This window comes from Ammospiza nelsoni, chromosome 1 (assembly GCF_027579445.1).
Source record: "Ammospiza nelsoni isolate bAmmNel1 chromosome 1, bAmmNel1.pri, whole genome shotgun sequence".
NCBI lineage: Eukaryota > Metazoa > Chordata > Aves > Passeriformes > Passerellidae > Ammospiza > Ammospiza nelsoni.
In genome coordinates this window covers 132,920,100-132,938,193 of record NC_080633.1, presented here as the reverse complement: position 1 = coordinate 132,938,193, position 18,094 = coordinate 132,920,100, and the positions used below count along the sequence as shown (strand labels likewise).

Below are 18,094 nucleotides of genomic sequence, written 5' to 3'. Positions count from 1 at the left end.
ATCATGTTTAGGGGTTCTTTGGAGACTTCCATGGGGCAGTAGGTTCACAACTACTCCAAATGTGGTCATCACTGTGTGTGCCATTGTGCCAGAGGAGCGCAGTCCCTGTCAGATGGCCTCTCTGCTGGGACAGCCTGCAACACTACTGCAACCAGGTCAGCCTGTGAGTCTTTGGTAACTGGCAGGGGAATTCCAGCCCTGCGTTTTTATCTGCAGCGACTCCCTCGCTGCTGGGAACAGCTGCAGCTCTGGATGTGAACAGAATCAGCTTTGCAGGATTCCATTTAGATGGCTCTGAATGCAGTGTCATTGACTTCAGAACATGACTGGGCTTACAGGTCAGACATCTCCTTGCTGCAAGAACAGCAGTGCTTGAATGTCACACAGTTGCATGATATCAAGAAGTAATTTGGGCATTTTGGGGGGGTATTTTCTCCACTGATGAAAGCAGAGATAACAGAATTTGGTTAGGAACAGCAGTTATCTTAGAGACATTTTAAAAACTGGTGGCGAACATTAACACATTCAAAAAAGAATGACAGAGCTGATTCTCCAATTTCAGTCATAAGAAGCTGATATTCTGGAGGGAAACTGGGGAAAAGTGATAAGGGTGGGATACTTGTCAGAGGCCAAAGGTCTGTGCTGGAAAGGATAACAGCTGCAGGTAGTATTGGGGTGAATTCCTGTAGAGGAATAGAGCAGGGCGGGAGATGCAGAACTGGCAGAAAAAATCTGGACATATTGAGGAGTGCAAAGTCACAGGTTGTTTTTTAGGAAGAGGATCGATGGGTGAAAGAAGGAAGCTTCAGAAAAATGGAGGAAATAAATAAGAGTCTCTTGCAGTGTTGGGGGCGGGGGGGTGTGAGCTCCTTGGCAAGAAGAAGGGTGTGAGTTGTTTCAGAACTGTCCTGTTACAGTAACTGGAACAAAAGAACACATGGTGGGAAATCACCGGAACTAATAGAAAAATGACAGAAAAAACCGGTTAACATTGAGATTGGCAAAAGGGCTGGGCAGACAGACAGCAGGCAGGAAACAAAAGGACTGCCAGAGAGGAGATGAGTACAGCAACAGCGTGCTGGGAGGAGCCCTGAGAGATCGCCCTGCTTCAGAGCAGGACAGTACCTTCCTGTACTGGTGCCCATGTCATCTGGAAGGTGACACTTCATGCAAAGACCATCCTTAACCAGTCCAAGGACAACGGAATGGCCTGGGACAAGCAAGTGGAATGGGAATACACAAATACCAAGAGCCTGGGCAACACAACACAGGAACCTGACCCGCTGGTGCATGTTGTTAGACCAGATGCTGCAAGCATGCAAGAAAGAGGGTGGAATGGGAATTATGACTGGAAAACAGGTGTTTTAGGGAATGTATTAGCCAAGAAAGAGAAAAATAAAAGGTAATGGCCCTACAGTGGCAATAGCAAAAGCAGCTTCATAAACAAATGAGTAAATGAAACAAGGGTTAGCCAGTAACCCAAAATACATAATGGGAATTTAAAATACTTTCAGGGTACAGTTTCACTTTTAAAAGGGGTTACTGTACATAACGCAGCCTGCTGTAGCAATATTTTGGGAACTCTCATGCCCCTAGACGGACAGAGACACAGGATGAAACAATAAGGCAGAAGAGAAGAAAAAAAAAGTGCATAAGCCAGAACACAACAAATCACTAGTAAAGGAACAGGTGCCCATCCAAAAATCATTCTCACAAAGACAATCGCAAAAGCCAAGCTGGCACTGAGAAAGAAACTGCCTAAGAAATATGATTAAGTTTCACTGAAAGACAAGCAGCCAGCCAAGCCAGAACTCTGTCTGGCATGCTCCACTGTGAAGTAATTTCAGAAACGTGCTGGATTTTTGTACTAAAGTATAAATGTTTTTCTAAGAAGTTGCAGTAAACTAAGACCTGAAAGGGAAACTGCACAAAGAAATCCTATGCCATTGAATCCTGCTGCTCCAGCCTAAGCAGAGATCACAAAGCAAACTCCCTGTGTGAGGACCAACATCACTCAGATGCTGAGTACAGATCACCTGCAGCCACTACTGAGACAAACACCCCAGACCTTCACAAATGTTTTACTCTGTGCATCAAAAGTGAGAAGACAAATGCACAAAGAAAACCAGGTGCTCTAAACCTTGGACAAATAGGGTACAATTATCTTAGTTGTTTCCTGATACTGGATTCACATGAAAAATTTCAGCTACTGCTTTTAAAAACTGCAGGGATTAATTTGACATTTTAAGCCCTTAAACTGCAGTCTCTGCTACTAGTGAATGTCAATTTTGAAATCTCAGGCCAAAGAGAGTGAAAATTACTCCAGCCATCATGTGCCATGCTGGAATTTGGTAGCAGCCCCCACAAGGAGAACCAGGCTACACCAAACCACAGCAGGGCAGGAAGAGGATGCCAGGCACTATGGGGACAAGTCAGTGGCTGACAGGATCCCCAGCAGTGGTGAAACACATCTGCTCCTTTCCTGACAAACAAATGTGTTTGTGCTAATAAAAGGTGATGCAAGCTGTGAACCTGCAGCAGTATATATAAGGAATAGTGATGAAGAAACACACAAGGCACACCTTCATTGAAATGTCCAGCACACAGCTGAACAATGAACTGACATGTTGGGTGAGCAGCTGGCTCACGGGTCAGGTGTAAAGAGTTATAGTGAATGGGGTGACATCAGGCTGGCAACCTGTCACTAGTGGGGTTCCACAAGGCTCCATCCTTGGCCCAGTTATTTTCAATGTCTTCATTAAAGACTTGGACATGGGACTCAAAGACATACTAAGTACATTTGCCAACAACACCAAATTGGGAGGAGCTGTCAACTCCTTTAAGGGCAAAGAGGCCCTGCTGAGGGATGTTGACAAATTAAGAGAGACGGGCAATCACCAACTGTATGAAGTTTGACAAAGGTTAGTGCCAGATTCTGCACTGGGATGGGGCAATCCTGGATGTACGGACAGCCTGGGGAACGAGAGGCTGGAGAGCAGCACCACAGAAAGGACCTGGGGGTCCTGGTCACTGGAAAGGTGAATGTGAGTCAGCAGTGCCCTGGCAGCCAGGAGGGCCAACCCTGTCTGGGGGCATCAGGCACAGCATCGCCAGCCAGGCAAGGGAGGGGATTGTCCTGCTCTGCTCTGAGCTGGGGCAGCCTCACCTCCAGTATTTTTGACATTTTGATCACTGCAATATAAGAAAGATGTAAACCTCTTAGAGAGTGTCCAAAGGAGGGCTATCAGAATAGTGAAAGGCCTTGAGGGAAAACTTGATTAGGAGCAGCTGAAAAGAAAGGAAGAGACTGAGGCAAGACCTCAACATCTGTCCTGAGACTGTCCTCAACATCCTCACAAGGAGCAAGTGCGTATCTCTTCATTCTTGTGACCAGTGACAAGAACTTGAGGAAACAGCATGAAGCTGAGTCAGGAGAAGTCTATGTTAGATATCAAGAAAAGGCTTTTCACCCAGAGGGTTCCTGGGCACTGGAACAGGATCCCCAGGGAAGTGGTCACAATACCAAGCCTTCATTAGTTCAAGAAGCGTTTGGACAACACTCTCAGGCACATGGTGTGATTCTTGGGGTTTCCTGCACAGGGCCAGGAGTTGTACTCAATGATCCTGATGGGTCCCCTTGTTGCCGATTTCCCAACCTGGAAATGAAACTCAAGATAATTTTAGTAAGGAGGTAATATAAAAGAGGATCTTTAATGAAGGCCTTCAGGGGCACTTATGGAAAACTTCCACAAAAACCTACCCCCTCCAGGGGTGAGTACATTTCTGTAGGTTTTAGGAAATTAGCAAAATTGATTAAAAGCACTAGTTAGAAGGACAAGTGGTGATTCAATTCCCCCCCAGGCCAAGCCCCTTCTCTGGAGCCCCCCCCCTTCAGCACTGGCTGTACTTTGTCCATGAGAATGTATCTCCAAGAGTCATTCTCGGCCTTGGTTCCCAGGAAGAACCAAGAACCAGAACCGCAGGGGCCTTGTACCCCCCGGGGCTTAGAGCTCTGGAGTTTGTTTTGTCTTTCTGCTTAGGGAAAGGCCATGGAAAAGTACTGGGAAAACTAGCTACTAATTGAATAGGTGACAGAGTTACAAATATATGTGTGAAGAACACAGAGAACATATAAAAGAAAAAAAAGGCAAAACTCAAACTCAAAACTCTAACTCAGTATATTCCATGAGTCTGTGATCTCAGTAAAAATTTCAAGAAGCAGCATCTCAATGAAGTTGGAAATGAACAATTGAAGTCCTAAAGAATTAATTATATTACAGGACTTCCCTGCAGAAAGTTAGTGCCGTTTACTCTGCGTTCTGTGATTTGTCATGAAAAAAATTTGTGTTGGAGAATTATGCATTTAAAAAGGAGATTTTAAAATAGAGATTTTACCATAAAACAAGAGAGATTGTCAAAAGAGCCAAAATCACCGGCTCATCAAGGGAAGGCTGCGACAGCCAAACCAGCCAGCTGTTAACACACGACTTGATCCGCCGTGCCAGAACCGTAGAGAAGCTGCGATGCCGCTGCCTTAAGGAGGACAGAGGAAAAGCCATTACTGCCCTGAGCCGCTGGTCTCCCTCGGAGCTGCTCCGGGGGCAGCCGGTCCGCACGCCGACACAGCGCTCCCTGGCACCACGCTGGCCCCTCCGGGCCCGACCAAAGCGGGGGACCCGCCGGGGCTGTTACGAGCGGCGTGGCCATCTCCCCTGCCCGTCCGTCCGGGGGACGGAGCTGCCGGAGCAGGGCAGGAGCAGAAGCGCCCTCTGCGGCAAGTCCCGGCAGGACCGGGCGATCCCGCCCCGTCGCTCAGGAGTTGCACCATCCCGGTGCAGCGCACCTCGCCGGCGGAAGGCGCGGCTCGCCAGGCTCCGGGCACGCTGAGGCTCCTCAGGGGCCCGCGGCTGCTCCTCCACAGTCGCGCCCCCGCAACATCTCCGCAATCCCGGTCCGCGCCGGGCGTCCCGCCCGCAATCCCGGCCCCGCACTCCGGCTGCCGCCCCCGGCGCGCTGCCACGTCCCCGCCCGGCGGGGCCAATGGGCGACGGCGCCAGGTGTGTGTTACCTGCACCACGTGGGCCGGGGGCGGGCAGGTGCTGCCGCGGCCCCGCGCAGAAAAGCTCGCAGCCATTGCGCCTTTCCCAGGAGTGCAGTTAGTGCGGGAGCGGCTACACCCACCTCGGGGAAAAGAGGCTGGGAAAGAGGGGGAGCCGTGCGCCTCCCCCACGCCAGGTCCTTGGGGAGTGCGGCTGCAGCTGGGGGTTCTGCCGCTTGGGTCTCGCTTGGAAGCGCCTGGGGCAAGGAAAGTTTCCGGCTTCTTCTCTTTCCCCTCTTCTCCCTTTCCTTCTTTTTATCCTTTCTGCTGGCCCGGTGGCACGATGACGGCGTCTCCCGACTACCTGGTGATTGTCTTCGTGACCACGGCGGGCACCAACGGGGCAAGGTTGGGCTCAGACGAGCGAGAGCTGCTCCAGCTCCTGTGGAAAGTGGTCGACCTGAGGAGTAAGGAGGTATTTTCACCCGACGGGGGAGCACCCCGACCTGCTGCTCCCTTGGCGCCTGCCATGCTGGATGCGGGCAGGGCGGTCTCGGCGCTGGGCTGGTACTGGGTGTCCCAGGCTGGAGCAAGCTCTGGTGGAGGGTCGGGGCTGGTGCTGCAGGTGGGGACTTTCAGCCCGGAGCGCTGACTCACCCCCTCCTCTGCTTTCTCTGGAGCTGGGGCACCTGCATGACGTGCTGGTCCGGCCTGACCACACAGAACTGACGGCTGAGTGTCAGGAGATCACCCAAGTGGATGTGGAGAGCCTGGCACTGGCTCCACCGCTGGAGCAGGCACTGAGACAGGTGACACCCCATACCTGGCCGCTGAGTGCCGGTCTCCTTGGGGAGCTCCCCCGTGGGGTGGAAGTGGTATCATCGTTTGCTTACCCCCACCATCAGAGCAGTGGAGCCTGGTACAGGAGCAACGCAAACACGTGTGGGCCAGAAAGGCCCACAAAGCCCTACAGTTATAGGCTTTCTCCCTTGCCGTGTCTTTATTTGCCTTGGGAAGAACTGAGCCCCAAGGGAGGAAGGTTAGGGTTAGCTATTTCCCTGCCCTGCTCTCCTGCCATGCTGGACCCTGAGTGAGTTTCAGCTGAGGGTGAGCCCTAATCAGTGTTGGAAGAAGCCAGTTTTAGGTGTCCCCTGTTAAGGCTTGTGCTCGTCAGTCCTGGGAAGATGATGGTGCTGAAGCTTCTAGATTAACAAGGAAGTGTGTGTGATTCCCATTGAGGGTAGGGCTGAAAGCCTGTCTTCTTTCTGACATGTTTGAATGCCCTGTCTAAAAAGCTCTTTTGCCCCAGTACTGCCTCAGGTCTTTGCAATCAGCTTTGTCTCATTGCAATGCTCTTGCAAATCTTGAAAAGGATTTTATTCTGTAGTGTGGGCTGTCTGTGTAGCCGTATCTCATTAAGAGAGGGGGAAAGGGGTGGTTTCCTTGTGAAGAGATTTATCATGGAAGTTAGCATGTGCTTAGCTAGTAAGAAACAAATCTACAGAAGTGAAGAAATAGGCTTATATGAAAAAGAATTCCAGCTCTGTGTTCCTGCTGCCCAGGAATAACATGTTACCAACTGATGACGCTGCCTAGTGGTGCCACTCTGATCTCTGTAACATGTATGTCTTTTCTTGTTCCTGCCAACAGTTTAATCAGTCCGTGAGCAATGAACTGAACATTGGTGTGGGTACTTCTTTCTGTTTCTGTACTGATGGACAGTTGCACATTAGGCAGGTTCTACACCCTGAAGCTTCCAAAAAGGTATGTAGTTGTAGCTTAAGTCTTACTCTTAATGTGCTTTTTATGATTTCTTGCAAAATAGATCAACTTCTCTCTGGTATGAGGGTACCTCCACGCAACTGCAGCACAAACATTGCTCATATGTAATGTGCTTAGAGGCTAAAGAGCCTGTCTGTGTGGAAGGCATGTACAGTGCCCTGTCCTTATGTGGTCTTGAGATGCCTTTTTAAGTTAAATCAGAAGGAAGAGGCTCTTGAGAAAGGTGCAACATATTATATCTATATATATACAATATACTTGTAACTTCTACAGGGTTAACAGGTAGGATGTGAGATTGTTGCTAAATAATTAACCATCTTAACCATAAACTGTTTTTTGAAATTTTACATTTGTGCCTAGTTATATCAACTTTCAATCTTTGGGTATTGAGTTGACACTCCGAGGGCAGTGTTCATATTTGTAAGGAGCTGAACAGTAGAGTGAGGCAGGCTGTGAGTGATGATTGTCCTGTAGTCTGGAGTTTTCCATAACTTCAGAGTTGCCAAATCACGAACAGTGTTATGGAGTCCTGCCTGCGTTTTTTTTAGTGATAGGGTTGCAGCAATATGTGAGTCTCTCTGGTTCTGAAATAGCTGCCTCAATATTAATAACACCTCATTTTGTGGTTTGGTATGAACATGCATTGCTCTGTAACTGAGCTGTTCTGCTCCTCTCATTGTACTTGACTTCTGTGCCCATCAATTTGCTGTCCCATCTTTGAAGGGACACTGCTGCAGGTCTGTGCTGTTACAGAAGTGATACTGAATGAGCTTGGTTGTAGAACTTGTTTGTGCTTTAAGTATTGATAGCTTTGAAGGCTTAGAAGAGAAACAGTGAGCATTATTCACAGTGAAGGGACAGTTCTTATATATGTAACTTACCTTCTATGACATAAAACATGAGAAAATGTGGAAACAGGTTTTTAAGAGACTTTCTTCTTGGCTAATAAAGTAAAATTTGTTATCCATTTAAATTATGTGAGCAAAAGAAGGGACACATCCTACAGTTATTTTAGTTGGTTTGATGTCAGGGATCCTTTTTCTGTATCATAACAGGATTGCAGACAGGTATCACATCTTTATTGAACTCTTCTGTTGCTCTTTTGTTGAGAATGGTTCATTTGTAATTTACTTTGTGCTGCCTGTAGATTAAGTAAACCAGATGCTTATGAGACTTGTAATTGTTTTTTGATGAATATCCTAATGCAGGGATTGGAGTGTGGAATCACTAAGATCCAGATAGGCAGAAATCTGTAGGCTCTTGAGAAGATATTTATTTCTAAGATATCCATTCTGAAGCCATCTAGCAACTCCTGGTATTCAGAGAATGAATTGGCACCAGCCATTCCAAAAGAACATAAATGAAGTACAGAACTTCATTTCACATCAAGGAAGAAAATTGTGCTAAAACTAGAGCAGGAAATGTTGGCAAGCCCATCTGCATTTTCATAAGTCTTAAAAGAGTATAGTTTGCCTAATACACTGGTCCATATGCTAAGATAAGCTCTAATGTTCTCAAAGCAGAATTTGTTTTACAGCCTAAACTGTGTTCTTTGGGCTCTCAAGATGTGATTTCACATAGGCTGCTCTCTGTTACAATGCCAACATGCTAACTAGTTGTTAAATCCCAGAAAGCCTTTATCTGTAGTCCACAAAGGCCTTGCAGGCAACAAACAGCCCAAAGGAATATGTAGGTATTCTGTCTGGGATGAAGAGCTAGCTGAAGGAATAAGGGTTTGCATTGTTTGTAACAGCTGCCCCCAAGACTTTTCCATGTCTTCTCCTTTCCACTCCCAAAAAGCTTAGAAGCACATGGTAGATGTAGTGGTGGGCAAGAAGGGTTTCGTTGACTTCTAGTGGGCTGCATAACTTGCTTCTGGCCTTGTATGCTGCAGTTAAAGCAGTTACCATGCATGGGCTGACAACCTCTGCACCATGTCAAACCCTCTTCTGCACAGTCAGATTTTTTATTTGTTGGAAATAAATATTTGAAGTGTGACTATTCTCTGAAAAGAGCCTTTTCTATAAAGTAAAATATCTGCTATTCTTGTGAAATTTGCTTAATTCTACAAACTGAACTGACTACCCTCTGGCTTCATATAGCTAAAATAGTAATCAAGAACTGATGATAAATCTTGCAATAGGAGGCATTTTCTCTGCTACATATATGTTGGATTTGAAGCTCTAGTACTAATGGCAAATGTTTTTCTGGCAGTGCAAAAGCACATTTCTCTTATTAAACAATATAAAGAGAAAGCTGTTTAAGAAAAAAAGGTTTATGAACATACTTACCTGGCTAAGAAGAGCTATGAAGAGCAATCTGTAGCAAAGAGACTGTTTGTGTTTCCTATCCTAAAGCTATTGTTAGAAGGTTTGGTATCTATACACAAAGTAGGTTAAACTCACCCTAATTGACAGTGGTTACTTTATTCCTTTTACAGAATATTTCACTGCCTGAATGCTTCTACTCCTTTTTTGACTTGCGGAAAGAGTTCAAGAAGTGTTGCCCTGGCTCACCTGAAGTTAGCAAACTCGATGTTGCAGCCATGACAGAATGTATCCTTTTAACAGTGATGGTGTCTCTGCTGCTGTTACAGTCTTGGCTGAATTTTAGGACAGAGGTGTATGAGTAATGCTTGCAACACATGTTTAGGGGTGGTATAACTTTAATGAGTGACTCGGAGCTGTACTTAGTTTTCTCACAAAGATAAAGATAAAAGCATATGAGGATGAATGCTTCCATGGAGAAAATCCTGTATTTCTTCTTGACTTCTGTATGTTTTTTTTACCATCTTGATATTTGTCTCTCTTTAAATGTCACAGTGATGGTGCAGCAGCACTTTTTTTTTTTTTCAGATTGCTGTTGTGAATTGTAATATTAAGTTTGGGGGTTGAGTTTTACAGCATCAGTTAGATTTTTATTTTATTTTAGACAAGAGCAAATATTGGGAGACCACCTTAGTTTTCAGGAGAGGAGATGGTTACTCTTGGTGTGACCTAGTAGTGAATCTCTAACACAGGAATGCTGTTGCAACATGTGGTATTCAGTCTCAGAGAAGGTGCACATGCTACACCTCACAGGGTGAGGCTTGGCTGGCACCAAGATGCAGTCAGTAGTAGGTTTCCATTTTCAATGATAGGGATGTCTAAAACTACTTTCTGAGTAGTCTGAAGGGGTCTGTAACCCCATCCTGTCTCTTCCCTAGTCTGAACTTGAGAGCTGAAGCTGTGATTTGGCTGTGCCTTCTTCCCTGGCAGTCTCCCCTCTTGCTGCAAGCTTCAGTCCTTATCCCAAAAATATTCCTCAACGCAGAGCTACTGAGCTATTGGAGTAGTGGTCACAAAAGTCAAGTATCAAGGAGGAATAAAGGAATTTGAGATGTTTGTCTTGGGTATTGGTGGTTGGTGCTGCTGCTATTGTTTTTAATAACTTTTCTTCTGACTTGCTTATTGTGTCCCTGGAGTGGTTGCCATTAAGAGATGATGTCTGTGGCTTCAGAAATTTTTTGGCTTTCACTGCAGAACTAGTATTGCCTGGGCTTTGTACCTGTTGGGGGCATAAAATACACATATGGGGTGGATTTTTGTGTTTAACCATTCTGCTCTGCTTTGTTGTCTGCAAATTAATCTTAATCTTGGCTAATGAAGGGGCAAAAATTATTTCTCCCCATATTCTGAAGGAAAGCAGTACACTTAGAGTGTGAATGGATCTGAATCTTTATGTAGAAAAGTGACATAAATGCTGTGGTGCATTGAAACTGGATGATGGAGACTTCTTAAAGTTATGGTCAAAAATCTAATACATTGTTTAGGGAATGTTTTGACACAATCTGGAGAAATTAAAGACAATGAGCTACTTTAGCTGTTTCAGAGAGTTGCCCTTGTTTTCTCCTTATGTGAATGTCTGGGGTATGCTTTTCCACTCTGGAAGGAGCTGTATGACTGTAGCTACCTGGAGTGTCACTGGTCAGCCAGGGCATGGTGATGGACTGTGTATTCCCTGCCTGCTGGGAGAGGGGGGCAGACCACTCTGAGTTACCTGTTACCACCCAGTCAGGTAACTGTCAGGAGTTGGAGTTAGTGCTGCCTGAGAGTAGTTTTGGCAATTGCCAATATTTTCTCCAAGTTCCCAGAAGCTTAGTCAGTCTATCCAAATACACTCAGCTTGAGTCCCAGTTCTGGATAAGATATGCTTCTTAAGGTATATTAACCTAACTTCATTCTTGTTTTGCACTTATCTTTATGGCTTATTTTGTTTTGTGACTGCTGAGGCTCTTATTTGTAAACTTGCTATGTTTATGCAACATGGCTAAAATAAATTGTCTCTCCCCTATTAATTGTGTGAGTGTGGTAGCAGAGGATGCAGAGACCAAAAGGGTAAAACAATTTTTGTTCTTTTATTGGCAAATATGATAATTTTCTTTCTCCTCATCTTGCTGAAATATATCAACTTAATCCCCTCAGTGTCAGAAGCTGCACAGTTTAATTGCCCTTGTAGACCAGGGACGTGTATGTGATCTTTAGGATAAAAAGATTGTTTAAGCAGGTGTGGAGTATAAAGACTAATTCCATAAATTGTATGCAGAGTTGTTTAGTTCTTCTTCCTTCATGTATGGATATGCTGGAGCGTGGACACAAAAACAAATCAGAAATAAGTACAGGAGGTTGAAATGAAGCTGCAGATTAGCTCATAGAATCTGATCAAGCTCTTTTTATTCTGGTAGAAAGTGCAGTTTCTTGGCCTCACAGGTAAAGAGGGTGTATGATCCTTCCATGATTTCTGCCGCAGAAACTATAGATACATTAGCATTTGGTGAGGGTAGAGGCTTTGGTATGGAGCTGACTGGATATTTGAGACCTGCATTTACAGACTGGTAGAAGCATGAGTAGAAGGATTTTTGGGCACATCCCTTCATATGCTTACATCTCCATTTATATGTGTATAGCCTGGTTATGATTAGTAAGAGGAAACTTTTACTGTATGAAATAGTTAGCAGAAAGTTGGGTATTAATCTACAGTCATTGAAGTTATTAAATTCTTCAAAAGCTTTTGTTTTGATGGGTCACTTTTGCTCAAATAACAGATTACAGGCAAATGAGAAATGTACACAGCTGTTCCCAGCTGTCAGGGGAGATAACTTCCTACAGCACAGTCAATTCCAGATACATATTTCAGTATACAGTACACTGGATTGTAGGTGCTTGGCTATGTATTTCTTGCAGACAAGGCAAGCACAATCTTGTAAAAGAGCATAGAGATAATAGACTGAATAACTGGCTGGGTTTTCCTTTAGAAAGTACTTTGTGGACTTACTCTCTCAGGAGGCTACTTGAAACTTGTGTACAGCAATGAAACCATGCCAAACTTAAGAACTCAGGTGAAAGCTTTACAAATCTTTACTCCCAATCCTTGCAAGAAGTTATACATTTCATAAAAAAACAGCAACTCATTTCTTTTAGATAAAAGTAAAGCAATGTTTAAAATGCTATGAAATTCAAGGGACCGAGGCAGAACTGAGACTAGTTGTAATTATCTCTGAGTACTACTGCTGCCTAACTCATAGTGTCAAAACAGTTCTTGTGTATGAGACAGCTTTCTGGCAGACTTTGTCAGAATTGTGTAAGTGTAATGACAGCAGGACAATTATGAGAAATTTTGAGTAACAAAACTTGAGGGAAGTGATCATGTTCCAGCAGAGAAAAGAACTTGGGTCTGTCGACATTTTTTTTTTTTTTGTGTAAGCATACAAAGGAGGAGGGTTGTTCTTGCACCCTCTGTACCTCCCATACTTGCTACACTTCTTGATTTGCAAAGCTTGCTGAGCCAGTTTTCAGCTTGTGAGTGCCTTCAGGGTGGAGTGAATAAAGCTTGCATGACTATTCCTATTAGGTTTGCAGAAGACTCATCCTTTGCCTCGAGATTGGGTGTGCAAAAGCTATTAAATGGCAAATAGCTCTTGCTTCCTCCAGTACTTGGTTTGCTCCATTCACTTCTGAACTGGATGTGTGAGGATAACTTCTTACTAGGAGTATCTGCCAGTGTTGTCAGTAGAAACTCAGGGGCACTCCAGAACAGCTTGTTTAATATGCTGGATATTGTAGTACTGAAACTTGATTTGTTGGGGTTTTATTGTTTGGTTTGTTTTTGTGTTTTTACCTGTGTGTCTTGGAAACAATAATATGGAGCACAATTATAACCAATAGTGCTTAACTCTGGCAATAAAATGCCCATAATTGGTTATTAGGTGAGAATCTTGGATATTGCTATTTGTATTTCCTGTAATAGTACTCAGGAACTGGCTAATATTATATTACATTACCTTTATGCAAAGCATTATGTAGAAAGATGTAATCTTCTGTCTAAAGGGACTTAAATAAGAAACAGAACAAAGGGCAAAGCATCAGTGCAGAGCACAATTGCAATGCTATTTCATGTCATCTCAGGTTAAGTTAGTTATTCAATGAGAAAGGAGTTAAGAGACAGTGAGAAGGAATAAGTCTTGGAGGACACTGGCAGTGAATGAAGCTGTGGTGCTACATCTGACAAAATAATTTAGAAGTTTCTTCCATGTTAGAGAGGTCACCCTAATATACCTTTCCTTCCTGCTCCCTTTAACTTGCTGAGTGTTGCAGGAGGTGGTACCACAGCTGCATACTAGGATTAAGTAGTTCCTTGTTTCCCATCTTGCCTTATTTGGGACTGTCTTTTGCTTGTTGCTTCATTAAGAATATACATGTAGATGCTACTGCATATATTAGCTCTGGATAGCCATGTCTGGTTTCTAACACTTCTTTAAATGTGAACTTGGATTATCCCCTGTAATTGTCTTTCTCCAATTGCCCAGGAGAAGCATCCCTTAAATATGAATGTACAGAAACATATATGTGGTCTCCTATCCCTTCACAGAACAAGGAATAGGCTTTATAGACTATTTCATTTCTATTTTTTCCCAAGTACCATAATTTCTAGTGCCTCTGTCCATAAATGTCTACCTCTGTGTAGTCAATCTTGTTCATTAGAATACAGATTTTTACTTAATGTGTTCTTTAAACATGCAGAAAATGATCAATTTTCTTCTGCAGTCTTGCCGAAAAGCTGTGCTAACTAATCAGAGGTGAAGCTGTGAGGTTATGCCTGCAATAATGTTGATGACTTACTTCCTCCTCTCCATTGTGTTTATATTTCTCTAGAGTTTGGCACAACTGACTCCCTATGTTTTACAACTGGTACCAGCTTCTGTTGGCACTAGAGCATTTTCAGGAACTGCCTCTCCTGTGGACTAGTGTTTTCAGAAAACAGTTTCACTGAAGAATATTATGGGGTGGGGTCCTTGTTTTTTTTCCTTGTGTGATGGCTTCTCTTCAAATTCCTGCCCCTCTCACATTGCTCATTCCCCTCTCTAAATGCTGATCACTTGTAGGGATCTTTGGCTCAGCACAGAGGAAATATTGAAATGCCTTTTCAGTTCTGACAGCACAGTCTAACAGCCAAGCACATGTGTATGCATGTCCCCTGCTGGAATAGCTATTGAAACTCCTGCCCCATTTCTCTTGACTTTTGACAGAGGAAACACTTTTCCAAAATCTTCATAAAACTTGGTCAGGCAAGACCGGGGTTCCAACACCTGCACCATCAGCAGCTTCTGGTTCCCTCTGTGAACAGCAGAGGCTCTGAACAAGGCCAGTGTGGAGCTGTTAGGTGCTAAGGGGGAACAGTGTCAGGAAAGGGAGGAGGAGCACTCCTCTGCTCTGATATACAAGGTGCCCAGAAACATCTGTGTGGTGCTGCTTAGGCACCCTCTCTGTCAGAGTCTGTTTGTGGGTTACTTTTTTTTTTCCAACCCCCCCTTTCTGGGGGCAGAGGAGGTAGTGAGCTTGAGCTTGTTTAAAGCTTAGGCAGAGAGACTGTGATTAAGAAATTTTTTGTTGTCATAAATAGTCATAATCTCTTAAACCATGCTTTGGAATTGCTCAGGCTTTTTGGCTTGGTTTTTAAGACAACTATATGATGTTCTCAGTACTTTACCTCAAAAAAGGTACTAGGAGGGGGAGGGTAAAGGCAATAACTAGGAAACTATTTATAGTCCAGCAGTTGGAGGGGAGGAATCACTGGTTTACATATTCTGGTTTTTAAGCTAAGATAATTCACTTAAGCTTCAAATGTTTTTCTAAGACTAAGCATCATCCTCTCGCATTGCGTACTCCAATGCACACTTAAAACCAGCAAAGCTTCAAAATCAAATTAGCCTGAAGTGTATTTTGTTGGCACAGCAGCTTTCCTTTCCTTGCTATGTTAGAGGAATGCATTAATTCAGTATAAGTTATTTTTCACTTGCAACAAGACAACTGTTAAACAGTTTTCTAAAAATCTGTTTCTGTAGGATGTCTTGCTGTCATCCTACAAATAATAGGGAAGACCTTATCCCACAAAGAAATTTGTGCTGGCTCACCTGTTGATGAGATGATACAACAAAGCTGGTATGAGGTGTTTGTTTCTAACAGAAACTGTTCTGTTCCCTGCACTTCATATAGGCATCTGACAACTCAAATGTTGCTCAGATCTAGGTAGAGAAAGCAGGTTTCCTTTTAAAATAGGAGTGCTATCTTGGACTATGTAGTAACCTTTGGACATCATAATGAGGGCTCTGGAGCATTTGAAATGTGTTTAATGTAGTCTGGGGAGCATGTGGGCAAATAATTGATGCCCTTGGCTGTTTTCAATGTGTTGCATTATTGTACCTCCATGTCAGGATGGGTCTTGTTTAAGAAACTCTCATTTTTGTTCTGAAGTCTTGATGCAAACTGATCAAGGGGGTAAAAAGTGCAACACTTATTCCCAGATTTCCTTATTTTTGTTTTGTTCTTGATTACATTTTTTGCCCTTCAGTCCTCAAAGAAAAAGAGTGAAAAAGACCTTTTTAAAAATTTTCTTAATGAAGAATGGAGTAGAACTGCAAATAATCTTGCAGTCCTGTAGCTTGGTGTTGGAGAGAGGCAAATATAATGGAAAACAGGAGATACCATAGTAAACTGTTTACAGTTGTCTGAAAAAAATAGTCTTTCTAAGGCCTTCCTGGGACAGGATGCTTCCTGCTCTCTATTGCAGTCATTTCCAAAATCCTTTGGACTGAAGCTATGGGTTGTGGGGCTCTGTTTTACCTCTTGGCAAAACACATGACTGGTGACTCTAACCAGATTCTCAAAATGCTTCTGTGCAACAGCACAAAACTTGGGTTATAACTTCTAAGAGTGGGCAAGGTTTAGACAAGGTGTCACTTATGAATTTTGTTGAAGTGGTGAGATACTTGCTCTGCTTTGGGATTTTCCTGGTCAAAAAGCATGTGGTACATCCCTCCATTTCTGAAGCTTTCAGTTGATTGTTTGCTTCTTCTCCTGCCCCAAAACTTCCCCTGAAGATTAAAGAGGATGTTAATTAAAGAGCACAGGGCTCCAGTCTCTTCCACATGCATCAGTGTATCTGTCAGACATACATTTTAAATACATGTCTTTATTATGGGGTCTCCTGTCCCCAGATGCTTTCTCCAGTGACCTTGCACTCCCACAGGTGGCAGTAACTCGAGGCCAAGGCAGAGCAGCTAATGTATCCCAGCAGGAAGATGGATTAAATCTTCCTCTGAGAAGCAACTTACAAGGACAACATGAAAGTGTGTTGCTATAGCAGGAAACCAATTAGAAATCTGTTTGGTGATGATGGACTTAACTCCAGCAAAAAGATTTAAATCTTGACAAGAGCAGTCCAGCATTTCCCTATGGAGCCTCTCAAGTTGAAGATATGGGGAATATTATTTTAACATTAATATCTGAACCATACAGTAAGTGATGATGATGAATGAGTTTTCTTTGTTCCTTCTTTGGTTTTGCTGCCTGTCCTGTACATTGACAAAATAGGAAATAACTTGTGCTCTATTTCATAGATCACAGATTTTCAGATCCAGAAAGGGTAAACTACAAATTTGAAAGTGGACCTTGGTAAGTACTTCTTCCCTCTTCTTGTTGCACGTGTTTCAACCCCCACCAGTTTTTATTTAAGGTTACTGTTTAGATCAGCTGTACTTCTCTCTTCCTAATTTGCTGATAGCTGTTACCATTATATTTATTTGCCTTCCCACTGCTAGGGGAATTGATTAGATCCTTCAAGTGGGAAAGGGAACAGGCAATCTATGATCAGATACAAACCTGTTTTCTTGTTAGGCTTCAGTGTTGCCTGTTAGCTGCCGAGATCTGTGTTCTGCTAATAAGTGCTTATAATGGGTACTAAATGTGTTGTGCTATTAACAAAGAATGAGCAGAAATAACCCTGTTAGTTAATAACTACTGCACTCTTCCTGCAATTTACTGCACAGGTACTGCATATACAGAATTTTTTTAATAGGGAAAAAACACTTTTATAAAGATATCGTGCCAGGAATACTGTGCTACCACTCAGTTGTTTAATCTATGGTTATTCTTATTCCCAAATATGTTTTAAACATAAAGCTTTATCTGCTTTTGTTGCCTGCTTTGTTGCTTGGGTAGTTGATTATGGGCTTTTTTTTTTTTTAGTATAACTGCCTTTTTTCTATGTGTAAATACAGATTTTTCTCAGTGGTTTTCTCAATGATTTCTCTGCAATATCACAAGATACTAGTGTTAAACTGACCTTATTTATATTCCCATCTTACACAAACACTTCCCTCTTTCAGATTAAGGATCTGTCATAACAGTAGATGATGCTTATACTTTTGCGTCAAAAAAGTAAGAAAAAATGCAATATTGGTAGACAGTATCCAGAGAGATTAGCTCAGAGGCTATGTTCAGCCTTGTTCTAACCTTTTTCCTTTTCACTAACGGAATTCTGGGATGAAGTGGAAGGTTCACATTTTATTTGAGATAATGAGAAGTACAGAACTAGGAGGTAAGGGGAAACAGTTTGAGACAGACATCTACAGAAAGACCACCTGAGAAATTAAAATGTGAGTGAGAAACATGACCCACCAGGCATACCACAGCCCTTTTGTATGTGAGTCCTCTACTACTGAACAACACTTTATCTACTTAATCAATCACTTAAGCTCTTTTGTGCAAAAAAGCTGTTCCTGTGATGACCAGACAGGCAGGCTTGGGTAGCTGTGAGGTTTTGTTGAACTTGACACTTTCAAGAAATAAGGGAACAAAAGGGACTGTAGTAATGACCAATTAAACCTGGCTTTCTGTGGCTAAGCTATTCCCATGCTAAGCAGCCAATGTAGCCTTTAGCTATGTTAGTCTCTAGTAG

The 18,094-nt window shown here is 43.3% G+C and overlaps 1 protein-coding gene across 3 annotated transcripts in view; it reads left to right on the top strand.

Annotated features, from left to right (window-relative positions):
• The first annotated feature begins 5,161 nt into the window (after window positions 1-5,161).
• The window catches only part of ESRP1 (epithelial splicing regulatory protein 1), a 32,557-nt gene continuing 19,624 nt past the window's right edge, over window positions 5,162-18,094 (top strand). For all 3 annotated transcript variants that reach the window (XM_059484406.1, XM_059484415.1, XM_059484399.1), the window contains exons 1-6: window positions 5,162-5,513; window positions 5,719-5,847; window positions 6,689-6,802; window positions 9,261-9,375; window positions 16,554-16,652; window positions 16,755-16,809. In XM_059484406.1, the coding sequence (XP_059340389.1) occupies window positions 5,382-5,513; window positions 5,719-5,847; window positions 6,689-6,802; window positions 9,261-9,375; window positions 16,554-16,652; window positions 16,755-16,809 (644 nt within the window). In that variant the 5' untranslated portion in view covers window positions 5,162-5,381. The remainder of the gene's footprint in view (window positions 5,514-5,718; window positions 5,848-6,688; window positions 6,803-9,260; window positions 9,376-16,553; window positions 16,653-16,754; window positions 16,810-18,094) is intronic.